This window comes from Coregonus lavaretus, assembly GCF_964263955.1.
Source record: "Coregonus lavaretus genome assembly, chromosome: 28".
NCBI classification, from domain to species: domain Eukaryota; kingdom Metazoa; phylum Chordata; class Actinopteri; order Salmoniformes; family Salmonidae; genus Coregonus; species Coregonus lavaretus.
The window spans coordinates 7,847,276-7,863,111 of record NC_140015.1 but is presented as its reverse complement, the minus strand read 5'-3'; the positions used below and the strand labels follow the sequence as shown (position 1 = coordinate 7,863,111).

Sequence of the window (15,836 nt, the reverse complement as noted above, 5' to 3'; positions counted from 1 at the left end):
AGTTTTGTGACTTGACTACATTACTGATAAGCAGCGGCTACAGGCTGAATCCTCTGACCTTTGACCCTCTCTGGGACTTCTGCTAAAAATTAGCTCCATGATGGGCAGCCACCCTTCCTTTCCACCCCCCTTTGCCCCCATATATCCCCCTTCTCTCACTCCTGATGCCCACTGTCACTGAGCAGACACCACCCCCACCACCCACCTGCCAGTGCAGGTTTCGCCCGCAGGCTCTCCTCCCTCCCTTATTTTTACAGCCCGCATTTTACAAGCGCGCTTCAGTTTCTCTTTCTTGCCCTCTTTTCCTTGGTGTTTTAACGGCGTGTAACAGAAGAGAAGACGGCTCCCATCCCCCCCAGCCGTCTGGTCTGCTCTTAGTGCTGCTCAAACTACGCAAGTTATGCCTGTGTGTAATTCAAGCCTCATGTCCAAATCACATTAGTTAGCACTTAGCGTTAGCAGCACATGTATATTACTTAGTGGTGGTGTTGAGGGAAGCCACACCGCAGCCAGGGGAATTCCATGGGAGGGAAGGAATATCATATAGATTGATAGCTGGCTAAGTTTACGGTCTTGGCTGCACCTAAATTTAATGTAACCTATGCATTTGTCATTGGCTATACCTTTTGCTATAGACTAGCTATAGCCTACATTTTTTGGAGAATTCATTTCTTATAAGACTAATGCATCACCCTTATTTGCCTTCACTTCATTAATTCTATCCAATCGCTCACATCATATCATTCCTTCCTAGCTCAGTGGGATCCACACAGAAGTGAGAAAGATACAATGGAAGTCAGTGGTTTAGGGGTATGAGAGCAGCCCAAGCCCACAGGCTGAGAGTGGCTTAGGCAGTTTTATCCTTAGCCCAGAAACTGTCAGTGTGGTTGGGCACGGCGCCCTTCAAATCCGCCTTAGCACAGCACAAATAGACCTCCATCTAGCTACAGCTCCCTTCCCTTCCCTTAGCTCTCCCACTTCTGAGTAAAGTCCCGATCAAGAAAAGGAGACAGAGGACAGAGAGGAGTGGATTATTGAGAGGAAAAACAAACCCTCAGACCAAAACAGACAGACACTTCAGGACTTAGCTCGTTGCAACCCAAACACTAACTTGGAGTGGACCAATCCTAACAGCAGGGTTAATACACATTTTGACAGATGGAATTTCATGACTTCTCCATTACTTTTAACCAAATTTCCATGACCAACAATTGTACGTATAAAAAAGTAAGCGTAATGTGGTATCAACACTGGGAGGCTGCTCTCTGATCCCATGTACTATCTCCTGTCATTGAGCAATGCACTTCACCTCCCACAAAGTAGAATACCTGTTAGGCAACTGTATGAAACACATGTGGTCAACCCTCAGTCTGGAGAGCTGCTGGGTGTGCAGGCTTTTGATACAGCCCTGCTCAAACACATCAGAGCCAGTTTATCAAGGTGAAGGTTGGTGGAATGTTTTTTGGGAAATGCCGAAAACATGAACACATGCTAATAATAGCTAAACAGTTACCTAGAGGGTACAAGATATGTTCTGAATTGGCTACCTAGTTAATCTGTTCTCTATCATATTTTACAGGCTAGACCTACGTGCTGCTGCAATGTCCGGCTGTCTCGCTCTCGTCTCGCACCATGCAAACACTAGTGTCATTCCCATCCTGGCTGATATGTCGATTTGTATTTGATTTATAAAATATTTACATTATCAGAAATTATTAGATTAATTTCAATGACTTTCCTAAAACTTTTTGGATTTGATCATTTTGCAAAACTTTTCCAAGCCTGGAAAACACCATTTAAAAATTCCATGACTTTTCATGACCGTACGAACCCTATAATACAAACTTATGGACAAAATTAAAATCAAGTACACCTACATAAAAATGAAAGAAATGTAGGTATACTTTTGCATAAAGATTACAGAGGTGGTCCTCTGTAGCTCAGCTGGTAGAGCACGGCGCTTGTAACGCCAAGGTAGTGGGTTCGATCCCCGGGACCACCCATACACAAAAATGTATGCACGCACGACTGTAAGTCGCTTTGGATAAAAAGCGTCTGCTAAATGGCATATTATTATTATTATTATTATTATTATTACAGCCAAAACTCGACTTATAAAGCCTTTCCAAATCCTTATTAAAGTACACTATAAATAATGTGTTGCAATATTTAATTTCAAGTGAAGGACCCCTTAGTTCCATTTCAACACACAGCTGTGGACTAACAGAGCTGTGGACTAACAGAACCATGGGCCAACCAGCCCTAGACACAACACTCCCTAATTCCCTTCACTAAACAGACACAGTCCAATTCCCAATATCGACTCTATAATACCAAACAGACACAGCCATGCCATATCCAGTACCAGGCACCACTTTCTAATCTACCAGGCACCACAACAACAGGGCTGTCAGGCCATTAAATCATTAATTTGTGCAACACCGTCTGCTAGTAAGTAGACTTAGCACTAGCTCTAGGAACAGCCTGTTCAGCGAGAGTTTAAATGGGAGTTTGTGGTTTCGCTGCTATTCGTTGTTTTCTCTTTAAAGATGTTAAAAGAAGCAGGCGTGGTTGCGGAGCGTACTGGCACAGGACCTGGGCTCTGGGGTGGAAGAGAAGCCGCCAAACGGGGTTGTGAAATCCTGCCCTCTGGTCCTCTCTCTCGGTTTATGATGTGATGATGAGCGCTAGTGTCTGTCAGCCTTCCCTGATTACAGAGGAGCTAGGCTAATGGTTAGCCTGCAGGTAACTGGAGTGCGTCCGTCTCTGCCACAGAGGGCACTGTGCTCTGTGAGAGGTTGTGTGTGTGAGAGTGTGTGGTAAATAGAGTTGCATTGTAGTAAAGATGGGATCATACGTTTACGCTGAAATGTGTGTGGGTGTAAAAAAACATGAGCACAAGAGGGAAGTGAATGAGACGGAAATCAATTACATTTCCCAAATGCACTTTATACGAGAACACTTATAGTCCTCGAAAGCGCAGCGTTCCAGCGTTCTGCTTCTAACAACGAAGTTGGGCGCTCGGCTCTTTAGACAACAGTATCCCCTTTGTTTTGGACACAGTCCATTGAAGTTTGAGTAGCCACTTCTGAATTCGGAGCCCAGCTCTACACATGTCCCTTCTCAACAGGCTATTACTCATGGTAAACACAGAGCTGCAGCAGTAACAGTAGAATAGGCCCTCGCTTTAAAACCACAGCTAGATCCCATACCAGCTGGCAGTCCCTAAAGAAAGCACCGCACCCCCCGTCTAAGACGTCCCACACCGCATGGCAAAGACGCGGGAGGGGGAGTAGGGCTACACGCCGGCTTTATTTACACACTGTGGCCACCAGGAGACTGTAGCCGCTACCGCTTTTGTTGACTCCAGCGTCTGCTGCCAGACTGTTTATTCCTCGCATCTCTTAAAATGCAGAGCCAGCCTACTACTGGTCGGCCAAACCACGGGAACACCGAGCAGACGCTGCCAGCCATGTTGGGCTGTTGGCAGGGCCAGAGAGGCCGCCCGCCTGCCTGTCCGCGAGATCTGCATTTGACAGTGGTCTCGCCACGCTGTCTGGAGCGCAAACTGTAACCCCCAAAAGCCACAGTAGACCCAGTAGACCGGAACATTCTTTTACGACCCCTTCCTTTTCTTCCTACTTACTCCCTGCTTCCTCGTTTTATGTCTGTCCCTTGCTCGCTCTCTCCCTTCCTCCCACTCTATGTCCAGCTCTCTCTCCTCCTCTCTTATCGTCTCTTTCTTACATCCATCTCTCCCTTTCACCTACCACCCTTTTCTTTCTATCTTTCTTTCTCATGCTGCCTTTTCTCCACTTCCTCCATGCCGGCTGATTGTTCCCTCCCGGTGCGGAGCAACGCTGTCCATGGGAAACAATTAAACGCCACATGGTCTTCCTTAGTAAGGACTTCCTTTCTGAGGCGCCACAGGAGTGTTGTAATGGCCGTCAGGATCCCAGTAGCTCCACACACACACACACACACACACACACACACTCCATGCCAAACACACACCACACCAGAGAGCCATTAGACCAGAGGCAGCTGGAGGAATCTAGGCAGGCAGCTGGAAAGGGAATTTCAAGGTGACAGTGTTTCGTCTTTGGATACAAGGACTTTTTAAGGATGAATGACATGCCACCAAACCAGACTTGACTGTATTTGTCTTTATGCATGCTTGCTAATGCATTGTAAATGCAAAATATAAATTAACTCTATATTTTTTGAGGTGGTTGGTCCTCTAATATGGTGAAGACATGGACATAAAGGTAGACTAAGTCCAGGAATTGAGGAGTTGGGCTGAAAGTCTAATCCTAAAACAAACAAATTTCCTTCGGCCAACAGAGTGGATAACAACAGTGTAATAAATATTGAAGTCCTAGCTCTGTTTCTGCCCAACTCCTAAAGGAATTGTCATGACAAATGTTCATCTTACCATTGACAATGGAGTACGCAAAAGCACAACAGATCTGGGTCCAGGCCTGTGGTTATACTCCAGGCTCTAGAGGGCCATCTCATTCCAGGCTCCAGTCTCCTCCCCCGCCTGCAAGACTCTTCTCTGGGCAGCAGCAGCAGTCAGCATGATGGAGGACATTTCAAACAACCTGTGATTGATGTGCCCAGAGTTTCGTTGTGCTGGATGGTGCCTCTCGCTGCCCTGATGAGGTGTGGTGACTTTGCCAACAGTGAGGCAGGGTGCTTGAGTTGAGTACCTGCTTTTACTAGGTGTTGCTCATCCACTCCTACAAGGATTTTTCCATTTTTCAAGGGGAGACCCTTCATGCCAGTGAAAGTGTCTGAACTTGCTCAGGCATCAAGACTATCTAATTACTATTGTAGTCACTACTTCAAGGAGCACACTGATAAAACAGACAGACTTGGTGGCTTATTTCCTGTCCTATTTTATCCTACGACTAACAATATCACTCAATTCAATAATAATAGTTAAGGCTTGCTTTTATAAAACACATCCGAAATAAATAAAGACATTGAAGTGTCAGGAAACCCAAAGACTTCCATTCTACGTCAAAGTGACCTATACTGATGTGAGAACGGCTTGGGGAGGGGAGACAAAGCTCAAAATAACCGTGCTTTCTGACTTGAGTGCTCTGGGGGATTATCCCGAGGAGGGCTGAAGTAAATAGCACTTCACTCAATAGCACTCTACTGCCGGGACTGAATGGCTGCCTACCTCTTTGTGATTGCCACAGGTTTGTTTTGGCATGAAATGGTCGGCGGCAGGGTGCCCGGCAAACATTCATGAATCAAATGGGGGCTTCCCTTCCTTTCAAAAAGTCTGGCAAAATCTGGGGCTATAGTTCAATTTAGCAAGGTGGCTGCTGCATATTTGGTGAGTGTTGCTGGGCGCACAAAACAACACCGTTAGACATCCTCAGCCTTCAGACAGAGCACAATGGGAGAGAGAGAGAGAGAGAGAGAGAGAGAGAGAGAGAGAGAGAGAGAGAGAGAGAGAGAGAGAGAGAGAGAGAGAGAGAGAGAGAGATATTTGCACAGGGCCTATCTCCACATCAAAGTTTGTCTGGTTCTCTGAGCTGTTTTTAAAGTTGCACTATGCATAAATCACTCCGCGATTTCCTTGTTGCTAAAACTCTAATAGTTTGCCTAATTTCAGTTTATGTGACAAAGTTAGCTAGTGTAGTGTAGAGAATCATTGTACCATGTAAAACGCTAAGAATTTTTTTTTCCATAACCAAAAATATTGTTGTTTAAGCTGTTTGAAGCTAGTGTACAAAAACAACATAAAAGACGCAAAAACAAAACTTAAAAATGGGAAGCATAGAAATAGCGCACATAGAACAGATCTACCGCTTCTTAGACTTGCTTTCAAGCAGAATGATAGATCTATAATTCACATTTCTATGTGAATTTGGTCAGGTTTGTTCAGAAGGGCACACGTATAGTAGGGCTGGGCCATATATCAAATTAATTTGATTAATTCAAATATCTGTTTTTGAGCGATATTCCAAATGTTTATATCGCAATAATCAACGTTTCTTTTTTCCCCGTTCTTATGAGCGTTTATGTCCACGTGTTCTCATGTTGTCTTTTTGGTCTCGTCTCCTTCGCTCCTTCTGTGCTGTGTGCAATGGCTTGTAGGCTGTGCACCTTCCAATGTACACACACTCCAAGGCCCTGCCACTCACAACAACAAGGATGAGAGATCACTTCCTCCTCTCTGACTAGCTGATTCAACTCACTATTTGCATTTGAGGTTTGGTCCACCGGAAACGTCGCTCATATGGAGACCGAAACACATTGAAACATTATTTTACTGTAATAGAGGAGAAGTTAACCTTTTTAACGATACCCTTTTTATGTCTCAACTCCTCAAATTGCAAGCAGAGCAGACACAACTAAAACAAGAGTCTCAATGAACATTGATTCTGGAAAATGTATGCTCAGTTTGTCACACGGCATTGCGGTACAACATACCGTTAGCAGCATTTTAGCCAAAGTCTGTGTTTTATAAATGTGCAATAAGCATAAAACACAATTATATAAGGAATTGGCTACTTGTTCTCATTCTCATAACAGTTAAACTGTTCTACCTTGTTAGCAAGCAAATAGATCCAAGTTGATCAACTTCAAATATAAAGAGTAGCTGGCTACTCACTAGCACATGGGCTTGTGCTTGAGAGATTGTTTATGAGACCTGTGTTACATTTTCTAGTCATTATTAGTGAATGTGCATTATGCATGGTTCTGGTATTTTTTTTTAACAAAAAGGGCATTTTCATAAACAGACTTGAAAGCCAGATCAGTGATTATGGCAAAAAAGCAGAGTAAACTATAATTTAAAAAAAATATTACATTCTTTCTGGGTCCTTTGGTTGTGGAAGGCATATATTTAGCCTAGGTATAATTTCACAAGTCCTGAATTCATTAGATTATTACTGACTGTCTGAAATGCAGTGTATTGCACCTTTAAATTGTACAACAAAGCTTATTTAGAAGAAAAGAGAAATAGAAAAAAAAATATTATATATATATATATATATATATATATATATATATATATAAAATCGAGATCTATATTGTGAATCTGCCATAAGTTTGAAAAAAAAAATAGAGATATGATTTTTAGGCCACATCGCACAGCCCTAAAGTATAGCAAAACGTTTTGCAATGAAAATCAGTCCTCTAGTTGTTGGACAAGTTCAGGTAAGCAAGAACTTCCCTGTTCCATTCACTTCCAAAACATTTTGTCTCTACTGAACAGGACCCTGGTTTGTGACTCATTGCAACACCCTGTTGAGATCCCAGCAGTGTTGTTCTCTCATGAGGACATTTCTATGGGAGACCTTCAAAGAGCGGCTCTGACTGTCTGACTCAGCTGAAACTGAGAAAGGGCTCTGGTCAACTTTCATTCTCCATGACCACAACAAGCAACTATCAACATCAAAATAGACCTAAAAGTGTAGGGATGAACATGCTATAAAATATATCTCAAAGTTTAAATCAAAGATGCCCAAGCTTTTTCCAGATTGTAGAATATATATATATATAACCTCCTTAAGATCCTTAAGCCCTCTGTGTCTTCCTGACCTCTTTGCCCCCTTCAAAAGGGGCATAAATACTTTGGTCAATTGTAGCTATCTCCATGAGAAAGGGGAACTGAGCCAGTGAACAAATGATCCCTCCAACATACTTACACAAGCTTAGCAATGTTGACATGTCCAAACAATCACTGGAGACCACATTTCCAGGCAGACTTTGACCTTCAAAAGGTCACACTTGCACTGTGAGCACATCCCTGGAATTGTTCCATCATCACACTTCTTGTGAATTTGGAGCAGATATGTTTTAAATATAAAGATAGTTTCTCCTCACAAGACACAGACACTGACTTGTAGGCTACTATAAAAAAAAAGACGAATGAGTCAGCAAGTTACAAATACATTACCTTCCTATCCTACCCAGTGTGTGATCTTTGGACATTGGACTCCACTAAAGGCTGTAAAAAAAAAAAAGATGCAAGCAAAGAACTGCAAGCATTGTGTATCTTTTCGGTCATACAGATCATTAAAGATCATTTAAAATGTACTTGTTTGGCAATGTTACTTGATATGGTTAGGTCAACCTTTTTCTCCCATGTGAGAAAGTAGGCCTAGGCTATATATAGCATGTCGTTGTATATCTAAACACTAGTATAGCAACACAGACATGGCCACATAGTCACAAGGCGCCTCAAGCATGGCATGGCTTTAGTTTTTGCAAACAATTTGAAATAATGTAATACGGCGGTGAGAATGCGTTGCCACAATGTTATTACGATGTTGCAAATAAATGCTGCATGTTTTTACGATGATAAACTGTTGTATGGCGATAAAATGTAACGAGTTGGCTAAGAATACCAGTTCAAATAATTAAATTGAACTGATGATGCACTGTCGACAAAAGTAAGTTTGGCCTACATTCAATAACTTCAAACAGAGACAGAACATGAAGCCTACCGAAGAGCGAAACATTATAACAACGCGGGGTCGTGCAACAATCCACAGCACACATCATGGCATGCGTGTAATATCTACAGATTACATTATATGTGCGCCTTGGTACATGCATGTTTCTTTCGACAATCAATTACTGGTTAGTCGAGAACAAGTAAAGTGGAAATCAACATACAGTGGTTTGATCCATTCCAGTGTTGATTTCTGATGGACGAGCTGAAGGGACGGGGTGCCCCAGGTACGAGGCCCTTATCAGGGATTAGACATCCTCGGTTCTGGTGGTAGTAATCCATAGTTAAAAACGGGTTCGGACTAGGGGTGAGTCCCACCACATCCTCACTGTCGTACATCATGCAAAACTAACTGCAGCCCAAAATAGAAAGCGAATTTCCTTTGCTCTCCTCTCGTTCGAATAAAGAAGACAAGAGAGCGTTTCAAAAACACCGAGCGCAACGAAGGATGTCATCACATATCGCGGGGATAGAACGCATTGGAGGGTTTCCTCCCTAACGGAGTTGTAACAATATTACAACAATGTAACAAGTTCTTGTTCTCCAATTTATCCGATGAAGTGACGCAACCGACCTATATTGTTGTTTAATTCAGTGGGCACAAACGGTAGCAAACAAACGGTTGTGATTAGGAAAAATCATTAAACAAAAATGTTAAAACATAATTATTCCGTCCGTTATTTGCTCGGCTCGTTTTGGGAAAATATGAGTCCACGATTCAGTGTTTTTGAATTGTGTTTGTTAAGCTGTTGACCAACTCGGGCGACACAGGGATAAAAGTGGACCACGCTATCCCGCCCGTCGAGCTGCCTTTTCACTCCAATGCAAGCATGTGTAGAATGCAAGTACTATAGAAAATTCGTCTATGATAAATGTATTGTCCAGCGTCAGTGACGTGTCCACCCAATCTCGTATTTAGAGATACTGTATGTCGCCTCACCAACCGAATCAAGTGGAAATAGGTATTATAATTCCAACAACACCAGAACGGATAGTATGTCCAGGAGTATTATCCTATCTCTTCGATAGACGAAGGCGAGCGCTATAATATTTAATCTAAAATACAATAGGTTTAAGATTCGCCGAAAAATCTCAAGAATCTGTTGAGCATCCTGTTGTTTTCGGGCTCCTCGCGTTACATAAGGATACTTGAGGTCCGGCGTCCATGTCTTGTGAAGGGACCTCTGCTCACCGTTCATTCAGTTTCCAAATCCTGCCCTGCAATTTTTTGACGAGTATCAGCAGCTGCGCATTAGCTCCACGTACCCAGCCTCACTTCTCCTTCCTAAAACCTCAGCTGGGTGTTTAAAACCGGAAGCATCACGTGTAGGGGAAAAGCATGGCGGAAGAGGCGAAGCCCGCAAACAGCCTCTGTCTATCTCCCTCTCAGCTCTCCCTCATTGGCTCCGGCCAAATGTAACCTTCTCAGGTTGTAAATCATAGAGGGGGGCATTTGATGTAGTTGAAGGAGTTCATCAGATGACAGGTGGAGTATCTATTATGCATGAGATTTGAAGTGGAACATGATAATTACATGATAATAACAGTACCGCACTAATTGATCTATGACTGTAGTGGGACTTGACAGCAACTGGGCTGTCATTTTGTTACAATGACTGAAGTCGGACAACGGCCCTTTAAAAGTGCATTATGCAGAAATCGCTCTGCCATTTCCTGGTTGCTAAAATTCTAATAGTTCGCCAAATTTTTGTTTATGTGACAAAACAAGCAAGTATAGTGTAGAGAATCATTGTACCATCCAAACTGCTGTGAAATATATTTTCCATAACCAAACATATTGTACACTGAACAAAAATATAAACACAACATGTGAAGTGATGGTCCCATGTTTCATGAGCTGAAATAAAATATCCCAGAAATTTTCCACACACTCAAAAAACGTATTTCCCTCCAATTTTGTGCACAAATTTGTTTACATCCCTGTTAGTGAGAACTTCTCCTTTGCCAATATAATCCATCTACCTGACAGGTGTGGCATATCAAGAAGCTGATTAAACAGCATGATCATTACACAGGTGCACCTTGTGCTGGGGACAATAAAAGGCCACTCTAAAATGCGCAGTTTTGTCACACAATACCAAAGATGTCTCAAGTTTTCAGGGAGCGTGCAATTGGCAGGGAGCGTCCTCAACCATAAGCGTCCTCCAACGTTGTTTTAGAGAATTTGGCAGTACATCCAACTGGCCTCACAACCGCAGACCACGTGTATGGCGTCGTGTGGGCGAGCTGTTTGCTGATGTCAACGTTGTGAACAGAATGCCCCATGGTGGAGGTGGGGTTATGGTATGGGCAGGCATAAGCTAAGGACAACTAACACAATTACATTTTATCGATGGCCATTTGAATGCACAGAGATACCGTGACGAGATCCTGAGGACCATTGTCATGCCATTCATATGCCGCCATCACCTCATGTTTCAGCATGATAACGCACAGCCCCATGTCGCAAGGATCTGTACACAATTCATGGAAGCTGAAAATGTCCCAGTTCTTCCATGGCCTGCATACTCACCAGACATGTCACCCATTGAGCATGTTTGGGATGCTCTGGATTGACGTGTACGACAGCGTGTTTTCACTTCCCGTCAATATACAGCAACTTCACATTCCACAATCAACAGCCTGATCAACTCTGTGCAAAGGAGATGTGTCGCGCTGCATGAGGCAAATGGTGGTCACACCAGATACTGACTGGTTTTCGGATCCACGACCCTACCATTTAAAAAAAGGTTTCTGTGGCCAACAGATGCATATCTGTATTCCCAGTCATGTGAAATCCATAGATTAGGGCCTAATACATTTATTTTAATTGATTGATATCCTTATATGAACTGTAAAACCTTTGAAATTGTTGCATGTTGTGTTTCTATTTATGTTCAGTATATTTTCAGCTGTTTGAAGCTGGTATACAAAACCGAAAGTAAAATACGCAAAAATGGAACTTAAGAACAGGAAGCATAGAAATAGCGCACATAGAACAGATCTACCGCTTCTTGGACTTGCTTTCAATGATAATTACAGAGCTATAACTTACATTTCTATGTGAATTTGGTCAGGTCACCCAAAAATGTACATATTGCAGCTTTAATAAAGTTGTATTCTATTCAAAAACAAAAAAAGGCTTGGACAGTTTAAAAATATGAGTGACAAATCAGTAGGGTTAAGCCTGAACGCAGAATAATGTATTTACTGAAAACAAGTGTGGTGGCTGTTGTTCTGAGACAAAACAAGACACTTGTTAATATTGTTCCACCTTTCCTTCTATCCTTGTCCTTTTACCGTAAATACACCCATTGACTGCCCACCAATTACACACACACTTCACAGTGCAGCTGAACTCTCTGTGAACCCAACAAACCAGGCAAAAGCCTCACCTCGTGCTGGCCCACCACGCACTCACCTTCTCACCTCTGCACCTTTCAACTGACATCACCCTAAAGTTCTCCTGTAATCTGGTAGGAACCCTCCCCGGTAGGAACCCCCCCCCCCCACACACACACACACACACACACCTTCCTTGGTTTCACTTCCCTGGGCAGAGGTTGCACACACACTCGCTAGGGGGGAGAACAGTGTGCATATAACAAGGCAATGAATAGTCAAGTCGTAGCGCCACTGTGCATCAGTGAATGAGCTAAACCAAGGTTGCTGTCAGTGAGTGAAAGATGGCCCCATCTGTAAGTAGAACAATGTATCAACCTCTTCTTTTCATGCCTCGGCTGAACCCATTTTTTTCCTTGACGTGAAAGTGCTCGGGTATTGATTTTCGGCTGTTTAAAATATTAGCTGCTCGGGACAAAAAGACCACACATCAAATAAATACACATTCGTTAAATCAATGGGAGGCATTAAATCCATTGAGAGTGGCGGCAGGGGTACTAGCCACAGATATAGGATCTATATAGGATATTAAAATGTTCTGATGGGTATGTAAGCGATCGAGCAGCGCCTGGCAAGCTGCGTATTGAAAAGTGACTTCATTGTAAATGTACGGTACAGAGCAATTTGCTATTACTTACGCTTACATCATTGCCTTTGGCTTTAGCCCAGTTTGCTTATTCCCATTTCACAACATATTTTCGTTCGAGGTCAGTTGATGATTAAGTAAAGAAACACGTTTTACACATCAAGCAATTCAGGAAAGTGGAACAACAGCCAAATATTGCCTTGGTCTCTGAGGCACTGCTAAGTGCACTCATATATTGTAGACCTTCACCTCTTGACCCTAATAATCACACGTGCACACAATCTGTCCAACCTTTGACTGATTCAAATCAAATTTTGTTTGTCACACGCTGCGAATACAACTGAAATGCTTGCTTACGAGCCCTTCCCAAGTTTAAAAATAATAAAATAGTAACACAAGAGGAGCAAAAAAAATACAAGAATGGGGCTATACACAGGGAGTTCCAGTACCAGATCAATGTGCAGAGGTATGAGGTATTTGAGGTAAATATGCACATGAACGCAGGGTAAAGTGACTAGGCATCAGGATAGATAATAATATGAATAAAATAAAGAACAGAGTAGCCGCAGCAAAGGATGATTGTAAAAGTGTGTGAGTGTGCGTGTGTAGGTATGTACAGTGCCTTCGGAAAGTACTCAGACCCCTTGACCTTTTCCACATTTTGTTACATTACAGCCTTATTCTAAAAAGGATAAAAAATAATAATCCTCAGCAATCTACACACAATACCCCATAATGACAAAGCGAAAACAGGTTTTTAGAAATGTTTACAAATGTATACAAAAACTGAAATACCTTATTTACATAAGTATTCAGACCCTTTGCTATGATATTCGAAATTGAGCTCAGGTGCATCCTGTTTCCATTGATCTTCTTTGAGATGTTTCTACAACTTGATTGGAGTTCACCTGTGGTAAATTCAATTGATTGGACATGATTTGGAAAGGCACACACCTGTCTATATAAGGTCCCACAGTTGACAGTGCATGTCAGAGCAAAAAACAAGCCATGAGGTCGAAGTAATTGTCCGTAGAGCTCCGAGACAGGATTGTGTCGAGGCACAGAACTGGGGAAGGGTACCAAAACATGTCTGCAGTATTGAAGGTCCCCAAGAACACAGTGGCCTCCATTTTTAAATGGAAGAAGTTTGGAACCACCAAGACTCTTCCTAGAGCTGGCCGCCCGGCCAAACTGAGCAATTGAGGGAGAAGGGCCTTGGTCAGGGAGGTGACCAACAACCCGATGGTCACCCTGACAGAGCTCTAGAGTTAATCTGTGGAGATGGGAGAACCTTCCAGAAGGACAACCATCTCTGCAGCACTCCACCAATCAGGCCTTTATGGTAGAGTGGCCAGACGGAAGCCACTCCTCAGTAAAAGGCACATGACAGCCCGCTTGGAGTTTGCCAAAACGCACCTAAAGATTTTCAGACCATGAGAAACAAGATTATCTGGTCTGATGAAACCAAGATTGAACTCTTCGGCCTAAATGCCAAGCGTCATGTCTGGAGGAAACCTGGCACCATCCCTACGGTGAAGCATGGTGGTGGCAGCATCATGCTGTGGGGATGTTTTTCAGCGGCAGGGACTGGGAGACTAGTCAGGATCGAGGAAAAGATGAACGGCGCAAAGTACAGAGAGATCCTTGATGAAAACCTGCTCCAAAGCACTCAGGACCTCAGACTGGGGCGAAGGTTCACCTTTCAACAGGACAACGACCCTAAGCACACAGCCAAGACAACGCAGGAGCGGCTTCGGGACAAGTCTCTGAATGTCCTTGAGTAGCCCAGCCAGAGCCCGGTCAAACATCTCTGGAGAGACCTGAAAATAGCTGTGCAGCAACGCTCCCCATCCAACCTGACAGAGCTTGAGAGGATCTGCAGAAAAGAATGGGAGACCCTCCCCGAATACAGGTGTGCCAAGCTTGTAGCGTCATACCCAAGAAGACGCGATGCTGTCATCGCTGCCAAAGGTGCTTCAAGAAAGTACTGAGTAAAGGGTCTGAATACTTATGTAAATATGATATATTTGTTTTAATAAATGTGCAAACATTTGTAAAAACCTGTCTTTTCAATTTAATCAATGTTATAATAAGGCTGTAACGTAACAAAATGTGGAAAAAGTCACTGTATTTGTGTTTGTGTTTTGTTGGTGTGCGTGTGTAGTGTGTGTGCGCGTTTATATGTAGTGTATGTGAATGCTTGTGGGTTTTCTGTGGGAGTGTCAATGTAGTGTGTGTGAGCTAGTGTGTATATGGTGTGTATATATAGTGTAGTGAGTGTGCGTAGGACCAGTGCAAGATGGAGTCCATTAACTGACTATTTAGCAGTCGGCTATTAAGCAGTCTTATGGCTTGGGGGTAGAAGATGTCTCTGAGATTGTTGGTCCGAGAGCCGATGCTCCGGTGCTGTTTGCAGAGTGAACAGTCTATGGCTTGGTGGGTGTATGGAGTCTGGCAATTTGTCAGGCCTTCCTCTGATACCGCCTGATTTAGAGGTCCTGGATGGCAGTGAGCTCGGCCCCAGTGATGTCCTACGCTGTCCGCATCACTGTCTGTAGCACTTTGCGGTCAAGGGCGGTGCATTTGCCATACCAAGAGGTGATGCAGCCAGTCAAGATGCTCTCGATGGTGCAGCTGTAGAACCTTGAGGATCCGAGGGCTCATGCCAAATATTTTCAACCTCCTGAGGGGGAAGAGGTGCCGCCGTGCCCTTTTCACGACTGTGCAGATGTGTGTGGACCATGTTAAGTCCTTAGTGATGTGGAAGCCAAGGAACTTGAAGCTCTCGACCCGCTCCACAACAGCCCTGTCGATATGGATGGGGGCGTGCTCGCCCCTCTTTCTCCTATAGTCCACACTCAGCTCCTTGGTCTTACTGACATTGAGGGAGAGGTTGTTGTCCTGACACCACACTGCTAAGTCTCTGACCTCCTTCCTGTAGTCTGTCTCATCGTCGTCGTGTCGTCAGCAAACTTGATGACGGTATTGGAGTCGTGCGCGGCCACGTAGTCGTGGGTGAACAGGGAGTACAGGAGGGGACTAAGCACACATCCCTGATGGGACCCCATGTTGAGTGTCAGCATGGCGGAGGTGTTGTTGCCTACCCTCAACACCTGGGGCCAGCACGTCAGGAAGTTGCAGAGGGAGGGGTTCTCTCCTAGGGTCCCTAGCTTGATGATGAGCTTGGAAGGGACTATGGTGTTGAACACTGAGCTGTAGTCTATAAACAGTATTCTCAGTTATTTCCCCTCTTGTCCAAGTGGGAGAGGGCAGTGTGAAGTGCAACTGACATTGCATAATCTGTGGATCTGTTAGGGCGGTATGCGAATTGGAGTGGGTCTAGGGTGTCTGGGATGATGGAGTTGA

General features: G+C 43.7%; 1 protein-coding gene across 1 annotated transcript in view; it reads right to left on the bottom strand.

Moving 5' to 3' along the window:
• LOC311103299 (retinoic acid receptor alpha-A-like) overlaps window positions 1–9,714 on the bottom strand; it is a 48,241-nt gene extending 38,527 nt beyond the window's left edge. Inside the window, exon 1 of the mRNA XM_084144834.1 lies at window positions 8,647–9,714. Coding sequence (XP_084000960.1) covers window positions 8,647–8,824 — 178 coding nt within the window. The 5' untranslated portion in view covers window positions 8,825–9,714. The remainder of the gene's footprint in view (window positions 1–8,646) is intronic.
• Window positions 9,715–15,836: the final 6,122 nt, after the last annotated feature.